Below are 18,109 nucleotides of genomic sequence, written 5' to 3' on the forward strand. Positions count from 1 at the left end.
ATAGTACTGGATTATAGTGCTGATTGCTGTTATATTTTTACAGACATAGCAGTGATAGGAAGCTGTCTGGCAGGCATCCTTCAAAATTGAAAGCTATGTTCTTTGATGACATCACTTTCCATGCTACGTCACTTACTTTTTACTTAATTGTTGGATCATTCTGAAAGAAGACAGATTTAGTATTTATTCAGCCTACACTTCACCCAACAACCTCCAGTTGATGCTCTGATCATTTCTATCTTTAGGGATAAAATCAGAACACTATGAACAGATGTGCAGCTTCCCTTCTGCAATTAAAATCATAGATAGCAACTCTGCTAATACTTTTTAGACCCATCCATTAACAATGCTGCTGAAAACTGACATTTTGTTTGGTCCGTTTGTTTCAGTTTCCCAATTTTCCTCTTATCTTTCTTTTCCTATTTCTCAAATCTTATATTTCTGATGCAGCAGATATCAACTTGCTCTGTCTTACAGTGCTAGTGAGTATAACTGCATGCAGATATGTTCCTGAGTGAGTGTGACCTGATTAAAACTTAGAGCAAGAAGGGTTGTATTGGACCCCCTGCTGTTTTGCTGTCTTCTTTCCTACTCAAGGTAAAAATTTTCAACCACGACTTTTTAAAGTGTATAAGAGATACAGAACAACTTATATGAAAGCTATCCTTAAAAACTTCAATTCTCCAGCTGAACAATGGGTATAATATAACTTCTTTTCAGAAGATACCGCAAAGACGTTTTCATTAGTGTCATACTGCAGTACCATGGGTGAAGGTATTGCAGCTGGTCTCACAGAAATCCTTAGGTTTTTTACAGACGGTATAGGTTGATCTTGTTACGCTCTTGCCTTTGCAATTTCAAATAGCTGTTGGCTTTCTGAACATGTCAGAGGTTTAGAAAATAGAAACAAGCAACTGCAGTGCAATGCAGTGAAGGCACTATGTAACACTCTATTATGCTCTTCATAAATGTTAAAACCTGTGGCCTTTTCTTAGTTAAAATGTCTCTTCCATGACAAAAGTATTTACTTTCTAGAGAAAACAATGTTAAACATGTTGGATGATAATGAATTTCTGAGCAAATATCAGAAGAAAAAGATAAATGCAAAGGCAGGTCCTAAGGGATACAAAAGTAATTTTACTGTTATTATCTCTTCATGTAGCCAAAGCTACTATGTTTTCTTTTTACTCTATGTTTGATGATGAAATCAACAGGAAAAAAATACCACCATCACCAAGTCAGTAAGAGATTGTGATATGACTCAGTGCCTGGGGCTGACTCCAAGTACCTACGTTGTTAATCCCAGCATTTGTCACTTATGAATAAGTCAGTGTCTAGAAGCCACAACATGCAGAAGCTGACAAAGAGCTGCTCCTCTGGGTGCATCAGGACCAGGTCTCTGGAAAGCTGAAATTTTTCTACATTGTACTTTGCTGTAGGCGAAGTCTGCTTAAGAAGATGATGTAAATTCTCAGGTAGATCAATTAACTGAAATACCAGGGAAAGAACTGACCTGCATCTTTTCCTGTGTGATACAAATCATGTCCCTTACCTCTATAACAGGCTCCAATAAGCATTCCTTGTAAATATGATGCTGATTAAAAGTGTCTCCGAGCCTTCAATAAGCAAGTCCACCAAAGCTGTCTGTTTATACAGACAGAAAATGAGCTGTTCCAATTAGAATTTCATGAGCTTACAAATATTTCTCTCTAGGAAGATGAGGTAGAAACCATTTAAAAAGGATTAATGTTTAAGTTTTCTGAATTAAAATTGCAACAGATATCAATATTAAGTGCTTATCCTTGCAACAAATGTATCGGATTGATGACAGAGTAGAAGATTGTATTTTCTTTTCAGAGTTCTCTTTTGAACTTGAAAAGACGTCATTTTCCATTTCATTGTACCTAAATCATCTCCTAGTGTTTTTTTAATTGAATTTTGCCTAAGAAAGATATTAAGAACTTCATTTTTTGAAGGACACTTTGATGATGACCACATCTTTGTATTTTTAAAGATGCTGAGAGGAATGCCTCTTATGGTATGGCACACGTTTGCAAAGTTTAGTGAGTTTCCATCTGACACGTCTTCTCTATGTAAAAATATTATACACCTCTCCGTATAAACCTTCTCAGATGCAGATTCCTAAGTGAGAAATCTTATCCTGCCATTCTAGTAAAGAGAGGAATGTCAAATTATGGTTAAGCAAGAACAAGAAGAATTTAAACAGAGCAAGAAGAATTTAAACAAGTTAAAGAAATCATTGCAGTTACCCTAAACAATGTTATTTATTTATTAGCCTAGCTAATAGGTAAGCTAGAAGGGAAAACTTTATCTTCCAGGTGGTTTCAGAACATGAAATGCAACTAAATTAATCTTAGGCTCTATATGTTGCAGCTTTTCAGCCTTTTCCCTGTAGCTCACCAATACAACAGACTTACAGTCTCTCAAAGACACAATGTATTTCCATGCTACTTTCCAGTGCTGATGAGTACATGGAGCATTTGAGCAAGTCTGCTCCAACTATGTTGGAAATCTCCACGGTTTGCAGTGCTTCTTGGCCAACTCCCAAATACTTAGCTTGGGATATTATTTAGCTCAAGGTATTCAGTCTGGGGTAGTGTTTAGCACGAGGTAGATATAGTTGCAGCAGTGATAACATGGGCTGACAAAGGCAGAGGCTGCAGTGAAGTTGTTACTTGAAAGAAAAGCTTTGAGTATTCAATATGCAGAGACAAAGCCAACACAACCCTTCCAATCATTAACTCCATCATTTGAAAAACAGCTGTTTTCTTGACCAAAATACTGAGTGCTAAGTTGCCTAACATGAGAAATGCATTCGGCACAAAGTTTTCTGCATGATGGAGAATCAAATGTGAATTCGTCCAAGGAGCCCAGAATGTCCTCATTTTGGGATGGTAGAGGCCAGTTTTGTGTCATGCGTGGTTTTGCAGGCTATGAGGTGTCCTTTCAGGTAGATACAGTGTCTTTTGGAGCTGTTAAATGGAAGCATTTGGGGGAGCAGTGGAAGCTGGAGTTCTGAAGTCTGCTGGCGCTGGAAGCTCGCCCAAAACCTTCCTGGTGGACTTCACTCCCGCCAACACTGCTTGCAAAAAGGGAAAAGCCGTGCAGTCTGGCCCGGGCTGGGCTATTGCCCTCCCTGCTGGCTCTCTCCCCGTGTTTGTGTGGCAGCTCAGCTCTCCGTGAAGCCGGAGGGGACTGCAAGGGCTCCCGTCATTTCTGCCGCACCTGCCCGCCCGCTCTCCTCGGTCCTCGGAGCGGCCCGGCCCCCTGTTTACCGCTGCCGGGACAAGGCGGGCTCGAGGCGTGCCCTGCGCGGGGGGATGGAGAGAGCCGCTGGGTCCTGCCGGCATCCCTCTGCGTCGTTTCGGGGACAGAAAGCAGCTCTCCCCGCCCCTGCGCTGGCCACCGGCCCTCACCTCTGCCCGCCTCGCAGCCTCCCGCTACCGCCCTCAGGGGAGGACGCGAAGCCGCGGCGGTCTATAAAAGGCCCCCGGGGCGGGAGGGCAGACGACAGGAGGGGAGAGCGGGACGGAGGAGGCTTGAGGGCTGCCGTAGGCGCCGCGGAGGCAGAGGGACGAGACGGAGCGCGGGCAGCGGCACTATGGCCCAGGTCGTGTGGGGCTACGACAGCGACAACGGTGAGGCGGGGCGCGGGGCCGCCGGGCGGGCCGGGGCTGAGCCGAGGTGACATCCCCTTGCCTTTCCCCCTCCAGGACCCGAGCGCTGGCATGAAAACTACCCCATGGCCAAGGGAGACAAGCAGTCGCCCATTGAGATCAACAGTAAAGACGTGAGGCACGACAGTTCTCTGGGTACTTGGCACGCCAGTTATGATCCTGGGGCAGCGAAAACCATCCTGAACAACGGGCGCACCTGTCGAGTCGTCTTCGACGACACTTTCGATCGATCAGGTCTGTTTTTGGCTCGGCTTTTGGGGATTGCTAGGAATTAAGGTTTGCAAAGTGATGGAAATCAAACCACATCCTATGGTACCTGACCTATGGAGGCTGGCAGAGAAATGCCATTCGGGTACATAAAAAACGTACTCCTGGAGTTCATTCGGGTGGATCTGTCCATTTTGAGGTCCACAGTATGTGGGACAGGGAGCCTGTAGCTGCAGGGGCACCCATGAAATAGACTCATCTGAAAGGTGGACTTCTCCCCTGGTCACCTGCTTCAGCGCATACACAGCATCCTCAGGTTTTGTGTAAGGGGAGAGAGTATCATCTCTTTCTGGGGCACTTTGTAAACATAAAACTCCTGTGTTTCCATCAACTGAGGCCTTGATTTCTTGTGTCTGTATGGAAAGCCTGAAGAACCTCCACAGCCTGAAAGATAGGAAAATATGCATTGTGGTGGTTCAGCCCTGGTTGGCTGCCAGATGCCCACCAAGTTCTGTCACTCTGGAAAACTGTGCAATGGCCTTGTTATTTAATTGAGAGAGAGCAATCTCTAATCGCTAAGTTAAATTGTTCAAAACTTCATTCCAGAGCTGTATCTATGTGTAGCTCTGAATACAGATAGGCAACAACATTCAAAATGAATAATAAATTCACAATACCATATAATGCAAAGACATCTCAAAAGCTTATTGATCGGTCCTTTATCAAGAAGGGAAGCAATTTAATTAATGGAAAACAGTTACTTTCCATTGTCTGTATCTGCTTTGATAGCATTTGTATTGGGACTTTGTTCTTAATAAGCTATATAATTAATGAAATACATCTGCAGTAGATTGAAAGATCACAGTCTCTCTTGTTTATTTTGATGAGCTCATTGTTTGCTTGGACAAACTCCTTTATTTACCACTGCAGCTACCTGTTACTGTTCCACATCTCACAGACAGGTGGTTTTATTAATGCAGTTTGCACACAGTGGCCTCAGACAAACCATAAACTGCACTTTTGTTAGAGCATGGAATGCTCTTCCACAAGCACTGCATAAAATCAGTGCCATGCCTGAAAACAGTAGAAGTAAATTGGATGTGAATCTTTTTGCACGGTGAAACCTGCTCCGTCTTTGCAGCTTCCTAAAAGTTGAACTGTTTAGACAAAGGCTCCTCAAGAATGTTTCTGCCCAGGGAACTGTGTTGGAAAAAGACTTTGATTTGGCCCAGCACAGTACAGTCCTTGGTACAGACCGTCCTCTGAATCATCTTCCTTCTGCTCTGCCTGCTTCTCCCCTCCTCACGATCCCTGTTGTTGTGCTGGACACCCAGTGTGTACATGCACTCCCTGCTGCTGTCACTTTCTGCAGACTGCTGGACAGTAGTTCAGACCTTTCATAGGAATGTGTCTGATTGGAATCAAATATACGTTTGACAGCTTTAAAAAACCTCATGAGAAAGCATTTCATAAACATTACCATCTTTTATTGGCTTTTGTGGTTGTAACAGCAGTGGTCACAGATCCAATTTCAATTAAAAAAGAAACCTGGTTTAAAGAGAGCCTTTTTTGATCTAACCATATGGAAAAATTTGCATGTTAAAAATATTTATTTTTATGCTACAGAATTTTGTATCTGTTACAAAGTGCTATTTCCAAGTGCTTCACAGTATTTGAGCTCTGGAAAGAGCCATCTATAAGAAACTACTGCTAAATGAGTTTCCAACTCTGATATTGATTTAGCCTGTAAATGCACATAAATCATGTGAATTCAGCTCCTGAAAGTTCCCGTCTCCCATTGATTCCAGTGTGAAAAGGCAAGCAAATACTTGTGAGGATTTGGGCCTTAGAGACCACACCTTATTTTTCCTGCATTCAAAAGTGAAATAGTAAAAAATAAACACAATAGCTGCAATAAATAATTAATAGTAATAATAATGATGTAGCATATTTTCCATTGGGAGTCTCCACAGAAGGCTTACTCAGTACTGTATTGAGTTAGTTATTATAACTTATTTACCTATGAACAAACCAAAAAAGGAACTGCATGCCTAAAACTCAACACCATGCTTTGTTTTTGCCTCCCTCAATGGCTGTAACCCCAATCAACTGAAGAGAGAAACTGCAGAGTTAAACCTCCTGTGTAGGTATATCAATAAATAATTTGAAATCATTGGGCATAAGAGGATTTAAATATTATTTTGATGTTAACTTTGGACTTCAGAGCTATTGGTAGAAGTTCAAACTTGAATGCTATTTAAACGAGATCTTCTGGCACTGCAGCTGTGAACTGCATTATCAGCTTTCTGTGTAAGGAAACACGTCTCATTCCTGCCTTAGGTAATGAATGAAAAATATATTTGAGAGCTTGTCCTCTAAGCAGTCCTTGCTCAAAAGAATCCCCAAAGTGAAAGAGCAGGTGTGATGTTTTGGAAGTCAGAGTTGGTGTCAGCTGTCAGGCATGGTCAGCGTTACTTGGCTAAGAAGAGCAGAAACAGTAGCTTCTGAATTTGTTTCGTCATTGGCAGTGTTGAGAATAGACTATAGCTTTTGCTTGCTAAAGAACGTTTTCTGACTTATTTGACCTAAGCTTTCATTTCTTCCCTTACTTTCAAGAAATAGATCCTTTTTTCTTTTTTTTTTTTTTTTTTTTTTAGAAGCAGCAAGCTATGCTGTAACCATTGTTCAAGTGTCTGAACTGCCACTCAGGTACACCAGTCATGGTCTACCTGTATGCTACCAAGCACCTTTGGGTTAATTTCACAGTCCTCCCCCCAGCCATTTCACTATAGACCCTTTCTTGCCAGGACTCAGCTGTGAATACTTTCCTTCTCTCTCCATGTCAGAACTGTAGTGTGTCCACTTGCCACGAGAAAATGGGCTATTTGGGTGGCTGGGGTATGATTCTGTGCTTTACACGCTCCAGTTTCCACAATTTCCACATCAAACGGGACTCTTCCAAGTGAATTCAACACGAATGTTATAAACTGGTGGGTGCTGTGACCCCCACACTGCAATCAGATGGATTTCCAAGAGGTACTCCACGTTTTTAAGGGATGTGTGCCCATGTCTGTCAGCACCATGCAGGCCGGTGTTGATGTAGACTCTCACTTGCAGTGCTGAGAGGCGGGCCGCTCACGGGGGCCTACAGACTGCGTCAGCTTCACTTGCACTGGGGCTCCTCTGATGACCATGGCTCTGAGCATGTTATAGATGGGGTGAAATATGCAGCAGAGGTAGGACTCATTTTTAATAGCAGTATACAGTACTAACCAGAATTGGACTAATTGAGCATCTGAACAGATTAATTGTTCTTCCTCTTGCAAGTATTTAGCTGTGGATTTTTCTCTAAAATCTGTCTACAAAACTTATGACTATTTGTCAGCATGCAGTAGGATAAGTTGCATCTGCCAGAAGATGTATCTTTGCGAGTTTATACTAACATGGAATTTACTTCTTCAAGCAAGAGCTTTTGCTTATGTTTTAGAATGTTTTTAAAATACTTGAGATAGCAATCTGTTATTTCCAAATAGGAAGATCTGTGTTCTGCTGATATTTTTTGGCTTGTAGCTATCTCCAGTATAGCTAGAATTACTAAGTTAGTTTCAGAAAGCATTACTAATGAATAGAAAAACTCACTAAAAGCACATTTTATAAACTCACATTCAAAATCAGGTCCACCTTAAAACAGATTCAGAGTGGTTAAGAATATCTTCTAGTTTCTGAACGTCAATACTTTAAAATCTCAGTGTTTATTTTCAGGACTGTGGATGGAAGACAACTGTTTTGGGTTGTGGGGTTTTTTTTGTTAATGTAAACTACTGCACTTTTGTCCAAATTTGCTAAAACTAGTGTCTGCTCTAGGCCCTGAAGACTCCTTCTGGTCATAAATATAAGTGAACTCACTATTGATGCTAGCACATGTTACTCCTTCCTCCATTTTGTTTGAGAATAGGCTCAAAATATATGCCTATACACACAAAAGTCTGCAGTAGTGTTTTCATGTCTTACATCCATACCATCAAGGTGCAGAGCTTACAGGGGCTTTGCCCTCCTATCACAGGAGAAACTTCAGGTGGGTATTTTGCAGAGTCTGTGTACAAACATTGCAGAGGTAACAGTGGGTGATGGTTTGTGGTTTTCTTCCTTATTCCTTAGCTGCGGCCAAATTGTATTAGTGTTCTGCTTTCTATGGGTGATTTAACAGACAAATTCTGCTTCCTCGAGTTATTTCTTGGTTGGTTCCAAAGCCTGGAATATATAAAATTTTGCTAGAATGCAATTAAAAGATACATGACTACTTCACCTTTATGTTTAGCAGGGATATTCCTATCCTCAACAGAAAAGAAGCTGAGAGTAATATATTAATTTATATTCAGGCAAATTATTTCATTGTTATTTTAAATGTTACTGTGCTTAAAAAAGAAAGATATTAAAATTTTATATTAAAAATATGCACCAGACTACTTTTCTTTTTTTGTATGGTCCTATGTTCCAGACACTACTTATTTTGAGAATCCACGCTGATGGTTGCAGCATTTGTAGCTGTATACAAAAGCCAGAGATATTCTGGATGGAGATGCAAAAACTGAAATATATCCTGAAAATACAGCATTACTGAAAGTAGAAATGAGAAATAAATGCCAGGATACTGTCATGACTCCTTTCCAGTACAATATGCTGAGAGTAGCAAGAGATACATAGCAATAACCTATGAACCACATGCAACTCTTGAGCTGTTCTGTGCATAACATGGAGATCTAAAAGTCTACTTGAGATGAAGTGCATGTCAGTAGTGTTTTATGCACTGCATGTGTGCGTGTCATGTGCTTGGGTTAAACTGTTTATAGTTGAATTATCTGATTAACTTTTAAATGTGTTGTACGCTAAACTCCATTTTCTTTCTTTTATGCTTCAATCAAATGCAAAGTGAAGCTTTATAAAAAGTGTGAGCAATTGGAAGCATGGGAACAGGAACACGCATTACTTATGTATAGTTTTCTTTTTCATGTCCATTCTTTTACTTTGTACTGGAAACCTTTCTTAATTTAATGTAAAAACTTGTAAGATTGTGCTGTTGGCAACTTCCTGCATTTATAACTGAGTTTCCATTAATTTTTAGTTACATATGGTGCACTGGAATCCAAAACATGGTAACTTTGCTGGAGCTTTGAAACAACCTGATGGTGTGGCTGTTGTGGGCATTTTTCTTAAAGTAAGTGGCAAATATTCAGTTTTTATAATTTTCTGTATTTTTCACATTTCTCTAGTGCCAGGGGAAAAAAAGTTCCTATCGTTTTTTCCTGAACTGTATTATCTTACAGGAAAACATTCAAAGCGATGCAAGGACTGACTGAAGTCACATATGTCCTTGAGCCTTCCAGATTCCACACACTAACCTGTTCAGAGCCAACTTTTGACAACGTTCATGACATTCACCAGTGGCATGTATCATGGGTGGCATTCAAGCCTGAGATGCTTGCTAACTTTACCCCTTGTAGCTGACCAGCTCTTCACTGTGGTGTGCACTGAGGGAGGAATAGTCTGCATAGGAAGAGTGTTTCCTCTTGCCCCTCATTTGCTAGCAGGTATTGTTATCTGCCTGTCAGCAAGGTTATGTTGACTGGTTCCCTTCATTGTTCTCTTGCTGATTCCCACATAAGCTGAGAATCAAAGGGATTTCAATGAACCTGCTCCAAAATGAAAGAACTGATGTTAAAAGAGTTTGCTCGACATTTAAACCTTGAAATACAGCAGCTTCATTAAAAATAATACTGTACTGATATTTTCCAATTGATTTTTTGATAATTTTAATAAAACAACCTCACTATCAAATCTGCATATGGTCTAGGCCACTGAGAAACACTAACAGCAAGCAGACAACCTGATAAATTATGATTTAATTTATTTAATTATGATTTATCAGGTTGATAAATTATGCAAACTGAAGATTTATCAAGTGATAAATTATGCAATCTTCAGCTATGTGGCTGTCATTTTACCTGCAGGAGGACACTTCAGCTTGAACATAGAAACTCTCTTGAACAGGGAATAGCTCTCCTGTTGTTTTATCACTAGTAAGCTGTGTTCATATGAGTGATAGAAAGTGGATGTAATTAATCTTGCCACGATATCCCTGAACAGGGACAGATCCAATGTCATTTGAATTCTGTTACACTGTGAGGCAGGTTGACCTTTTTTCTTGTGGTTGGTTTGAGCTGAAGGTTTGCACCTGTCCAGATTCTCCCCTGTGTCCAGATTCTCTCCATCCTTCAACTGTTCTTCCTTTATCATTTCTTTTGGTCTGTTTTAGCCTAAAGCTTTATCTTGTACAACACAACTTAGAAAGTATAACATTCTGTTCCTATTAACCATGCTAAGGTCAACTGCAAAGTCAGAAAAGTAAGTGGTATTGCTATATCTTCTCTAGCTTGCTTTCCCCTTTTTCTTCTTGCTCTTTGGCCTATAAACAAACCATTGTTTGGCTCTGGCTTTGTCACGTTCCATTACTGGATTTTTGGATATCACTAAAACAGAGATTGAATTATGTCCTGAAGAATTTAGTCTGTTTTGGAATAAGATGTGGCAATAATGGCCTGCCTTATGCATGCTATCTTTACTCTTTGGGGATGCACAGACATGATGCCAAAGCTTTTGGAGGTGCTGAACATGATGAACACAAACAATAAATTAACTCCATAGCTTGAGGAGGTGATGACACGAGTCTCATGATATATCTCAGATCAAGTCTGATCTGGCTGCCTGTGTGCTGCAGAATGTTTGGAGTGTCTGCAGGAAGTCCAGCTCTTCAGACTATCAACACTTTGCTGAGTGCTCATACATCTCACCCTGGTTGTTGTTTACTTTCACACCATGAGCCAGGGGCTAGGCCCTCAAGGGTGTAGATGATACTGTGAGTGCACAGTTTGTTCCTCAGACAGTGAGAGACGCCTTTTAGAGTCTTTCAGTGCATTTTTTTAATTGCAAAGCCAGTTATTTGAGTCTGCTATTCTGGATGTTCTTTTAACACACATCGTTTTGTGTCAGTCTGTACCGAATGCTCTGAGGGTACTGCTGCCTAACTTGACAGATGGGATGTACTGAATTTCTTTCAAATATGTAAAACATGGTGGAAAAAAAGCAATACTTGTGCTTTGCATTACAGGTTGGAAAAACTCCCAAACCAGAGATGAAGAGAATTCTTGAAGAAATTGATAACATTAAGACCAAGGTATCAAAACATTTTTTGTGATATAATATAGTGAATGATGAAAAGCAGCAGAAGTCAGAAGTCCAGATAACTTCTTGGAATCATTCTGATACCTAACAGTAGCACCACAGGTGATAAAATGGACTGTGCAGCAGGACACTTTCTTTTACTGAAGTGTAACTCCTCATATAACTCAGTTGCTGTAGAGGATTTTGTATCAAACCTTGCATGCACAATTGAGAGTCTTATTGATATTGCTCTGTAAAAATATGCTAGTGTGCAAATATCAAGCAGAAATGAAAAGCTTTTTGAATTTAAGGACAGCAGTGCCTAAAATGAATGCACATAATTTGAGTCAGAAATTTAATTAGCCTGAAATGAGAAGAAACTGGTAGGGATAATGGAGCAAGCCCCTAGTCAGTGTAAGGAATATTAAAAGCTTAATTAGTTTTAAGATGGGCTGGATTCATTTATAAAAGGAATGACATGGTATGGTTTCTGTACCAGGCCTAGGTTCTGTCTTCCTGTGACAGCAGCAGAAATAGTATTGCAAACCTACTCTAAAGTGTTTCCAGATTAGTTAATGATCTAGTTCTAGCTATTGCATAGCTAGAACTGCAGAAGGGAGTTCTTTGCAGAGAATTGTGATGTTGCATCTGCCATTCTTTAACGTTATTATTTAACATAAACCTAACCTCTAAATGTACTTTAGCAATTCTACTTCATGATAAGCTTTATGATTGTAGTGATGCTAAAAGGAAAGTCCCTTTTTAGTTTGACATTGAACATATCACCAGGGCTGAATTTTACAAATTTTGAAGGCATTTTCTTCCAAATTTAGCAGAATTTCTTGCGTTCTGTCTTATGTCTGTATGTACTACCATTGATGTATGGATCTGAGCCTGAAATCAGTTCTCTCCTCACTCAAAGTCATACTAATTTTATTTTTTCAACTTTTTCTTAGTCTTCAGAAACACTTCAGCTCTTTTTGCTGAGGGAACCAAAGTTGATTTTTTTTCATGCTACTTATTGCTCCCTCTGCTGTGTCAATATCTGTCTTGATATAGATTCACCTTTCTCTCGTAATCCCTAGATACTGTTTTTTGGCCATTTACATGCAGAAGAGCTGTGCCACAGTTAATAAGTTGATCGGTCACTTTATGAAGCACTGTTATACAATGATGGCAAGATGGCAATGTTATCTGCTCCATTACATTCTGTCTCAGACTGCCTGACTGGAGATTTTTTTGACTTCTGACAGAAAAAAAAAAAAGTCTGATTTCCTACATACAGATACTCTCTATAGTGGTTCTGGAAAAAAAAGCAGAGAAAGATAAAGACATATGCAGACAACCACATCTTGTATTTTATCTCTTATTTTCTTTCCTGTCATCACATACATTTTACCTTTTTGTTTGTTTGTTTGTTTCTCCTAGGGGAAAGAGGCTCCTTTTAATCACTTTGATCCTTCAATTCTTTTCCCCAAATCTCGGGACTACTGGACCTACCACGGTTCATTCACTACACCCCCTTGTGAGGAATGCATCACTTGGATTCTCCTGAGGGAGCCCATTGAAGTCAGTTCAGACCAGGTAAACTCCAGCTAGTTCTGCTGCCCCTTTACCAGTTCTCAGCAGCGTCTCAGTATGTTGGTCTAGTGATTTGCCAATCCTGTGTTACCTTGCATTTTTGGATAAGGAAGGCTTTAGCTGAGGACTGTGAGAAATTGCCTGCAGAAAAGACTGTCAAAATGGACTGTAAAACTGACCTGGATAATAAGGATCTCTTCCTAGAACTCCTGGAACATCTTCAGCAGGAGTGTTCCTGGGATCCTGAAAACCTACATAAGCCAAAGTGCCCCAAGCCACAAAATTTAGCCTTCAAAACAGCCTCAGTTCCTTTTCTGTGCTCAGGCATTAAGTGGCAAGTGACACTAACATTTACCTGGTTTCCCAGTTTAGGAAGTTGCTAGTCCGTTTCTTGACTTCCTAAAAGGTGTCAGTGAAAAGGATCAGCCTAGCTAGGACCTACAAACCTGAATGTTAATACAAGTTAACATATTAGTTGTGTTCATAAACAATTTAGAGCCCTGGCACAAGCTGCCACAGAGTGTGGAGTCTCCTTCTCTGGAGGCTTTCAAAACCCACCTGGACACATTCCTGTGTGACCTGATCTAGGTGGACCTGCTTCTGCGAAGGGGATTGGACTAAATGGTCTCTAGGAGTCCCTTCCAACCCTTCCCATTCTGTGATTCTGTGATACAGCTGAAATGTGCATTTACACAGAAAAAAGTGAGCACCAGTCTGGATAAAGTGACTTTTCTTTTTATTCTTCTTGCATTAAAATTTTTGGTTATTTCTACTATTTTCTACTTCATCAATACAAGTCAGGATATAGCCTTTTTACTGATGTGTCTGTTTTCAAACAGATCTGTTTTGCATTCTGATGAAATGGTAAAATTAACAAAGCAACACTGAATTTAAATGGATTTGGAGAACAACAGCTAAGTGCTGAAGTCATGATTGAATTTAATAATCCAATTTTTCTGTATTAGGAGTGTGGGTCAGGGAAAAATCCAAAAGAAGCCCAGGCAAGGATCACAAGATGCACTTTTCTGTGGATGCAGAGTGTAAAGATCCACAGATCAGTGCTAGCTGTTGAGCTGCAGTGATCTCTACCAATAAGCTCTACTGGTATGCTTTGTTACTACATAAGTAAATTCCTTTTCTATCTCACAGTTTGTTCTAGGCATCAAGGTACACATTACTTTCAAGTGAATTCACATGGACACTTGAATTTTTCTTCCTTGCAGATGGCAAGGCTCCGTAGCCTTTCCAAGAACGGTGAGAATGAACCTGTGAACCCACTGGTTGATAACTGTCGCCCACTTCAGCCTTTGAAGGGCAGGATAGTGAGAGCCTCGTTCAAGTGAAGTCTCACTCTGCTGAATCTGAGTGAGAAAAATCACTGCATCTCAAAACATAGTTAATTTTTGCTATCTACTGCTTTTCCTCTGGATCCAAATCTGTGTTTCTCAGCTTGAAATTCTGAGTGGTAAAACGGAATCTGATTTTGAAGCAGAAATAATATTGTATGCAAATACTAACCTTAATAAGGAAATGTGAGATATACATGATTCTTGGCCACAAATGACTCAGCATAGTGTCACTTTCTTGGAAGGAAAAAGGGCTCAGTTGCAATACTTAATGTTAATTTCAAAGGAAATGGATTAAAAGCAGAAAAATAAACTAGTAGTTCAGAAAAGCAGAAGTAACAGTGGATCATGAAGAGCAGGTAAAATGCCTACTCCTACAGCATGACTAGTAGTGATCTTCCTCAGATACCCCACCTCCAGTGCAAACATCCGAAGAGTAAGTTCCTCTTTAACATACTAAATTTTTCTTCCCTCTCTTGTTCATAGTTTGTTACCCAAGATCAGATTAGTATTCTGGGGATACACTCAGGCATACTCAGCCTTTGTTTGTGAAGAAGAAAGGAGACCTTACTGTCACTTCAGCATTCATTGTCTTTGCCATGTCCTGCTACTGCCCATTGATCTTTTCTTCTTTCACTGCTGCTGCTACTTCACCCATCCAGCTGTAGAGTGCTGCTGGTATCACACGCCTTGTATTTAGTATAGCAGCTTTGGTATTGCTGAGGGCAATTTGGTATTGCTGATTGCCTTTATTCTGCTGCTCTCACTATGTTACCTCGCAGGATGACGGATTTTTACTTTTGATGCTCTGCCTGGTTTTTTGTTGCTGACATCTTAGTCTGCATATTAATAATTTCACCTATTAGGGATTTTGTTGCGTATGGAGAGGGTCTTTAAGGTTGTCTTCCCCACTACTGGAAAACCCAGGGTAAGCCACCAAAGTGTTGGTTTATTGTGATTCTGTGTACTCCAAGACCTTGAGTCTGTTTCACTCTGTTACTTCCTGGGGAGACACATCAGCTGGCATGTAAGAACCAAGCAAGGAATCACTGTCAGACAGAAATTTCTAAATCATCTTCCCCTGTCCTTCATGATGTAAACTTTATCATTTCAGCATTCTTCCTAAACAGCACAACACAAGTACTATCTAGGTGGAACCCACATGCAGACCATGTGAATAAAGATCTCCTTCGTTACATTCACCATCAGGATGCTTATTGACTATTGCACATACAGGAGATGGGGTGGTTAAGGGTGTTGCTGTAAAGCCTCCTGCAAATGAAGCTTCTGGATTCTCTGTATTTCTTTAATCATCAATAGGTGGCAGGGGGTGTTCTGCAGATGTTGCCACAAACATGTTCACAGCAACATTTGCAAAGGATATGTCTAAGTCTGAAAAAAAGCAGGGTTACAAGTGGCCAGAATAGGCATTTCCCAGTTCTCTGTCATTATTTCACTTTTTACTAGAGAAATGGTGCTCCACCAGGGAAGTAAGGAATGGGCAACATCAGACAAATTCTGACATTATTTCCAGCACAATTCATTGAGAATTGAGGAGTGAAACTGAGAGCAGAGTTTGATTCTTTATCTTCATTTAGATATGTTCAAAGAATTGCTGAAGTCCCATTGAGAATTTATGTTCTTATTTATTAGAAGTCTATTTTGCTTAGTATAAAAGTTTCATTTTAAAAACCTAGTTCATATCAGCAGGAACTAAAGTACTGATTGAATCCTGTTTACAAAATGTTTTGCCATTAGCTTAATCTCATCAGATCAGCTTTTGATATTATGCGTGCAGCACTTGCAATGGTGTTGATTTCAAGAGTCTCTTAGACCTTCTTTAAACTCCTGAATCTGTACATCTTCTCAACACATAAAAATGTTTCCATGGAAAGCTCATGAGCAACAGTTTTTCCTACTGTACTATGTCTTATATGTCTAATTTCTTCTCATATCCGTATATGAAGTTCATGTTGGTGTTGAGAAAATTTCAACACAGATAGAACTGAGACAAGAGTTTTTCTTTCTACTTAAAAGTCATTGACTGTGATGTTTTAATCTCTTCTTGTTGGGGCAATAAAACAAGACTAGTTGCCTGCACTTGAAATAACAGCTTTTGTGTCCTCAGAGAACCAATAAATTGACTTACGCTAAAAATTGATTTCTGTTTTTATTTCTAATGCTGAGTAATGATTGAAGTAACAAGAACTTAACTAGAAATGCTTGCTACTCTATTCTTTGATACATATAATTGTATTACAGTGGGGAACAGACACTCTAGTAACTGCCTTTTAGCTCTTAGAGTTTAGTTTAGTATCTTATCCTGGTTTCAGTATATCCAACCAAACAGATCCTCAAAAACACAAGACATCAGAATGATATCACTTGTTTTCTGTTTCAAGGTGGAAAAAAAGTGCTTATTTTGTGATTAGACACAAATCTTCTTGTACATCTTCCCCAAAATCATACATTCATGTCTGATCTTGCATATCAGTAACTTGGATATAAGTTTTGGTTTCTTGCAAGAAGCACGTAGATCAGTTAGCTGAAGTGTTATATCATTCTGAAATTGCCCAATTAATTTACTCTTTTTAAGTACAAATGAAATAGTATCTTATTTGCCCACAAAATCAGATTTGGAGTGCTGTTTGCTTTATTTGCATATTTATTCTGCTGCTTTTAAAAGGCAGATTAGGCAGAAATTTATCAATTACTGACATAGTAGTTTTGGTTCCAGCAGCAAACACATGCTTTCCATGTTGGCACAAAGGAAAATGCAGTCCAAAATTTGTATTATATGTTCATGTTTGCTCTGATTCCATTCTGTCTTTGAACTGTTACTACACAAAAGCATAAAAATCACTGCAAATCTGCTTTGCATTTTTGTTTTTCTATTGAGGAATTAAAGCATGCATAGTTTTTGTTCCATTACCATTGTTTCTTCCACTAGTGTGGCTTAGCATTGTCTGCCTTGGTAACAAACTAAGAATGTGTTACCTGGGCTCTAATCCTGCTGACTCATCTGAATTGTAAAAGAGAGAAAAAAGCCTCTGGGTACTGATGAATGAAAAAAAAATTAAAAGTTACCCTAATCAGTGTCATGCACTAAATCACAGAATGGTAGGGGTTGGAAGGGACCTTTAGAGATCATCTAGTCCAACTCTCCTGCTCAAGCAGATCCACCTAGATCAGGTCACACAGGAATACATCCAGGCGGATTTTGAAAACCACCTTGGAAGGAGGCTCCCCATCCTCCCTGGGCAGCCTGAGCCATGGCTCCCTCACTCTCACAGTAAAGGAGTTTTTCTTTAAGTGGAACTTTTCGTGTTCCAGCTTTTGTCCATTACCCCTATCCTATCACTGGATGCTACAGAAAGAAGTATTGCCTCATCCTCCTGACATACACCTATTAAATACTTGTAAGTATTAATGAGTTGCCCCCTCAGTCTCCTCCAGGCTGAAATGCCCCAGTTCGTGCAGCCTTTCCTCATAAGGAAAATGCTCTAGTCCCCTGATCATCTTGGTGGCCCTGCACTTGTGTAGTGGGTCTGGGATGGTAGTGATTTTCCACAGCAGCTCTTGCAGTGCTGTGCTTACTGTTGGTATCAATAATATGACTACTGCTTGCACAGCATCAGGGCTGTCCCTCCAGCATTCCTTCCCCCACCTTCACCAATAGCTGTGAGTGAGCACAGTCTTAGGAGGGACCACGGCCAGAACAGCTGACCCAGGCTGACCAAGGAGATATTCCATACCATATGATGTCAGCTCAGTAATATAAACTGGGGGAGAGGAGCAACAAGGGATGGGGACAGATTCATTTTTGGCTTTCCAAAAGCAACTGTTATGTGTACCGAAGCCCTGCTTCTCGGGAGGTGGCCAGACATCGCTGCTTTATTTGCTTTTGCTTCGCTTCCCGTGCGTGCAACTTTGCTGCTTCTTTATTAAACTGCTTTTAACTCAACCCATGAGACTCCCATTTTCTCCCCTTCCCTGGCTTACTGAGGAGGTGGGTGATAAAGTGGTGTGGTGGGCACCTGGCATCTAGCCAGGTTCAAA

At 40.2% G+C, this 18,109-nt stretch overlaps 1 protein-coding gene across 2 annotated transcripts; it reads left to right on the forward strand.

Moving 5' to 3' along the window:
- Nucleotides 1-3,622: 3,622 nt before the first annotated feature.
- Nucleotides 3,623-14,047, forward strand: LOC104562710 (carbonic anhydrase 3). Of its 2 annotated transcripts, none has more exons than XM_061995481.1 (7): nt 3,623-3,659; nt 3,735-3,932; nt 7,023-7,141; nt 9,028-9,138; nt 11,101-11,136; nt 12,552-12,707; nt 13,928-14,047. In XM_061995481.1, exons 1-7 carry the CDS (start codon nt 3,623-3,625, stop codon nt 14,045-14,047), a joined length of 777 nt encoding a protein of 258 aa, XP_061851465.1. The 2 variants fall into 2 exon arrangements, with proteins under 2 accessions (XP_061851465.1, XP_061851463.1); XM_061995479.1 differs by having other exon boundaries at nt 9,028-9,120; nt 11,071-11,136.
- Nucleotides 14,048-18,109: the final 4,062 nt, after the last annotated feature.

This window comes from Colius striatus, chromosome 4 (genome assembly GCF_028858725.1).
Source record: "Colius striatus isolate bColStr4 chromosome 4, bColStr4.1.hap1, whole genome shotgun sequence".
NCBI classification, from domain to species: Eukaryota; Metazoa; Chordata; class Aves; order Coliiformes; family Coliidae; genus Colius; species Colius striatus.

What these genes read in the sequence shown, in the direction of transcription:
- LOC104562710 (XM_061995479.1), top strand. Translation starts at nt 3,623, where the DNA reads ATGGCCCAGGTCGTGTGGGGCTACGACAGCGACAACG. An exon ending in GGGCTACGACAGCGACAACG is followed by an intron (nt 3,660 to 3,734) that starts GTGAGGCGGGGC and finishes TTCCCCCTCCAG; the next exon opens with GACCCGAGCGCTGGCATGAA. An exon ending in TTGAAGTCAGTTCAGACCAG is followed by an intron (nt 12,708 to 13,927) that starts GTAAACTCCAGC and finishes TCTTCCTTGCAG; the next exon opens with ATGGCAAGGCTCCGTAGCCT.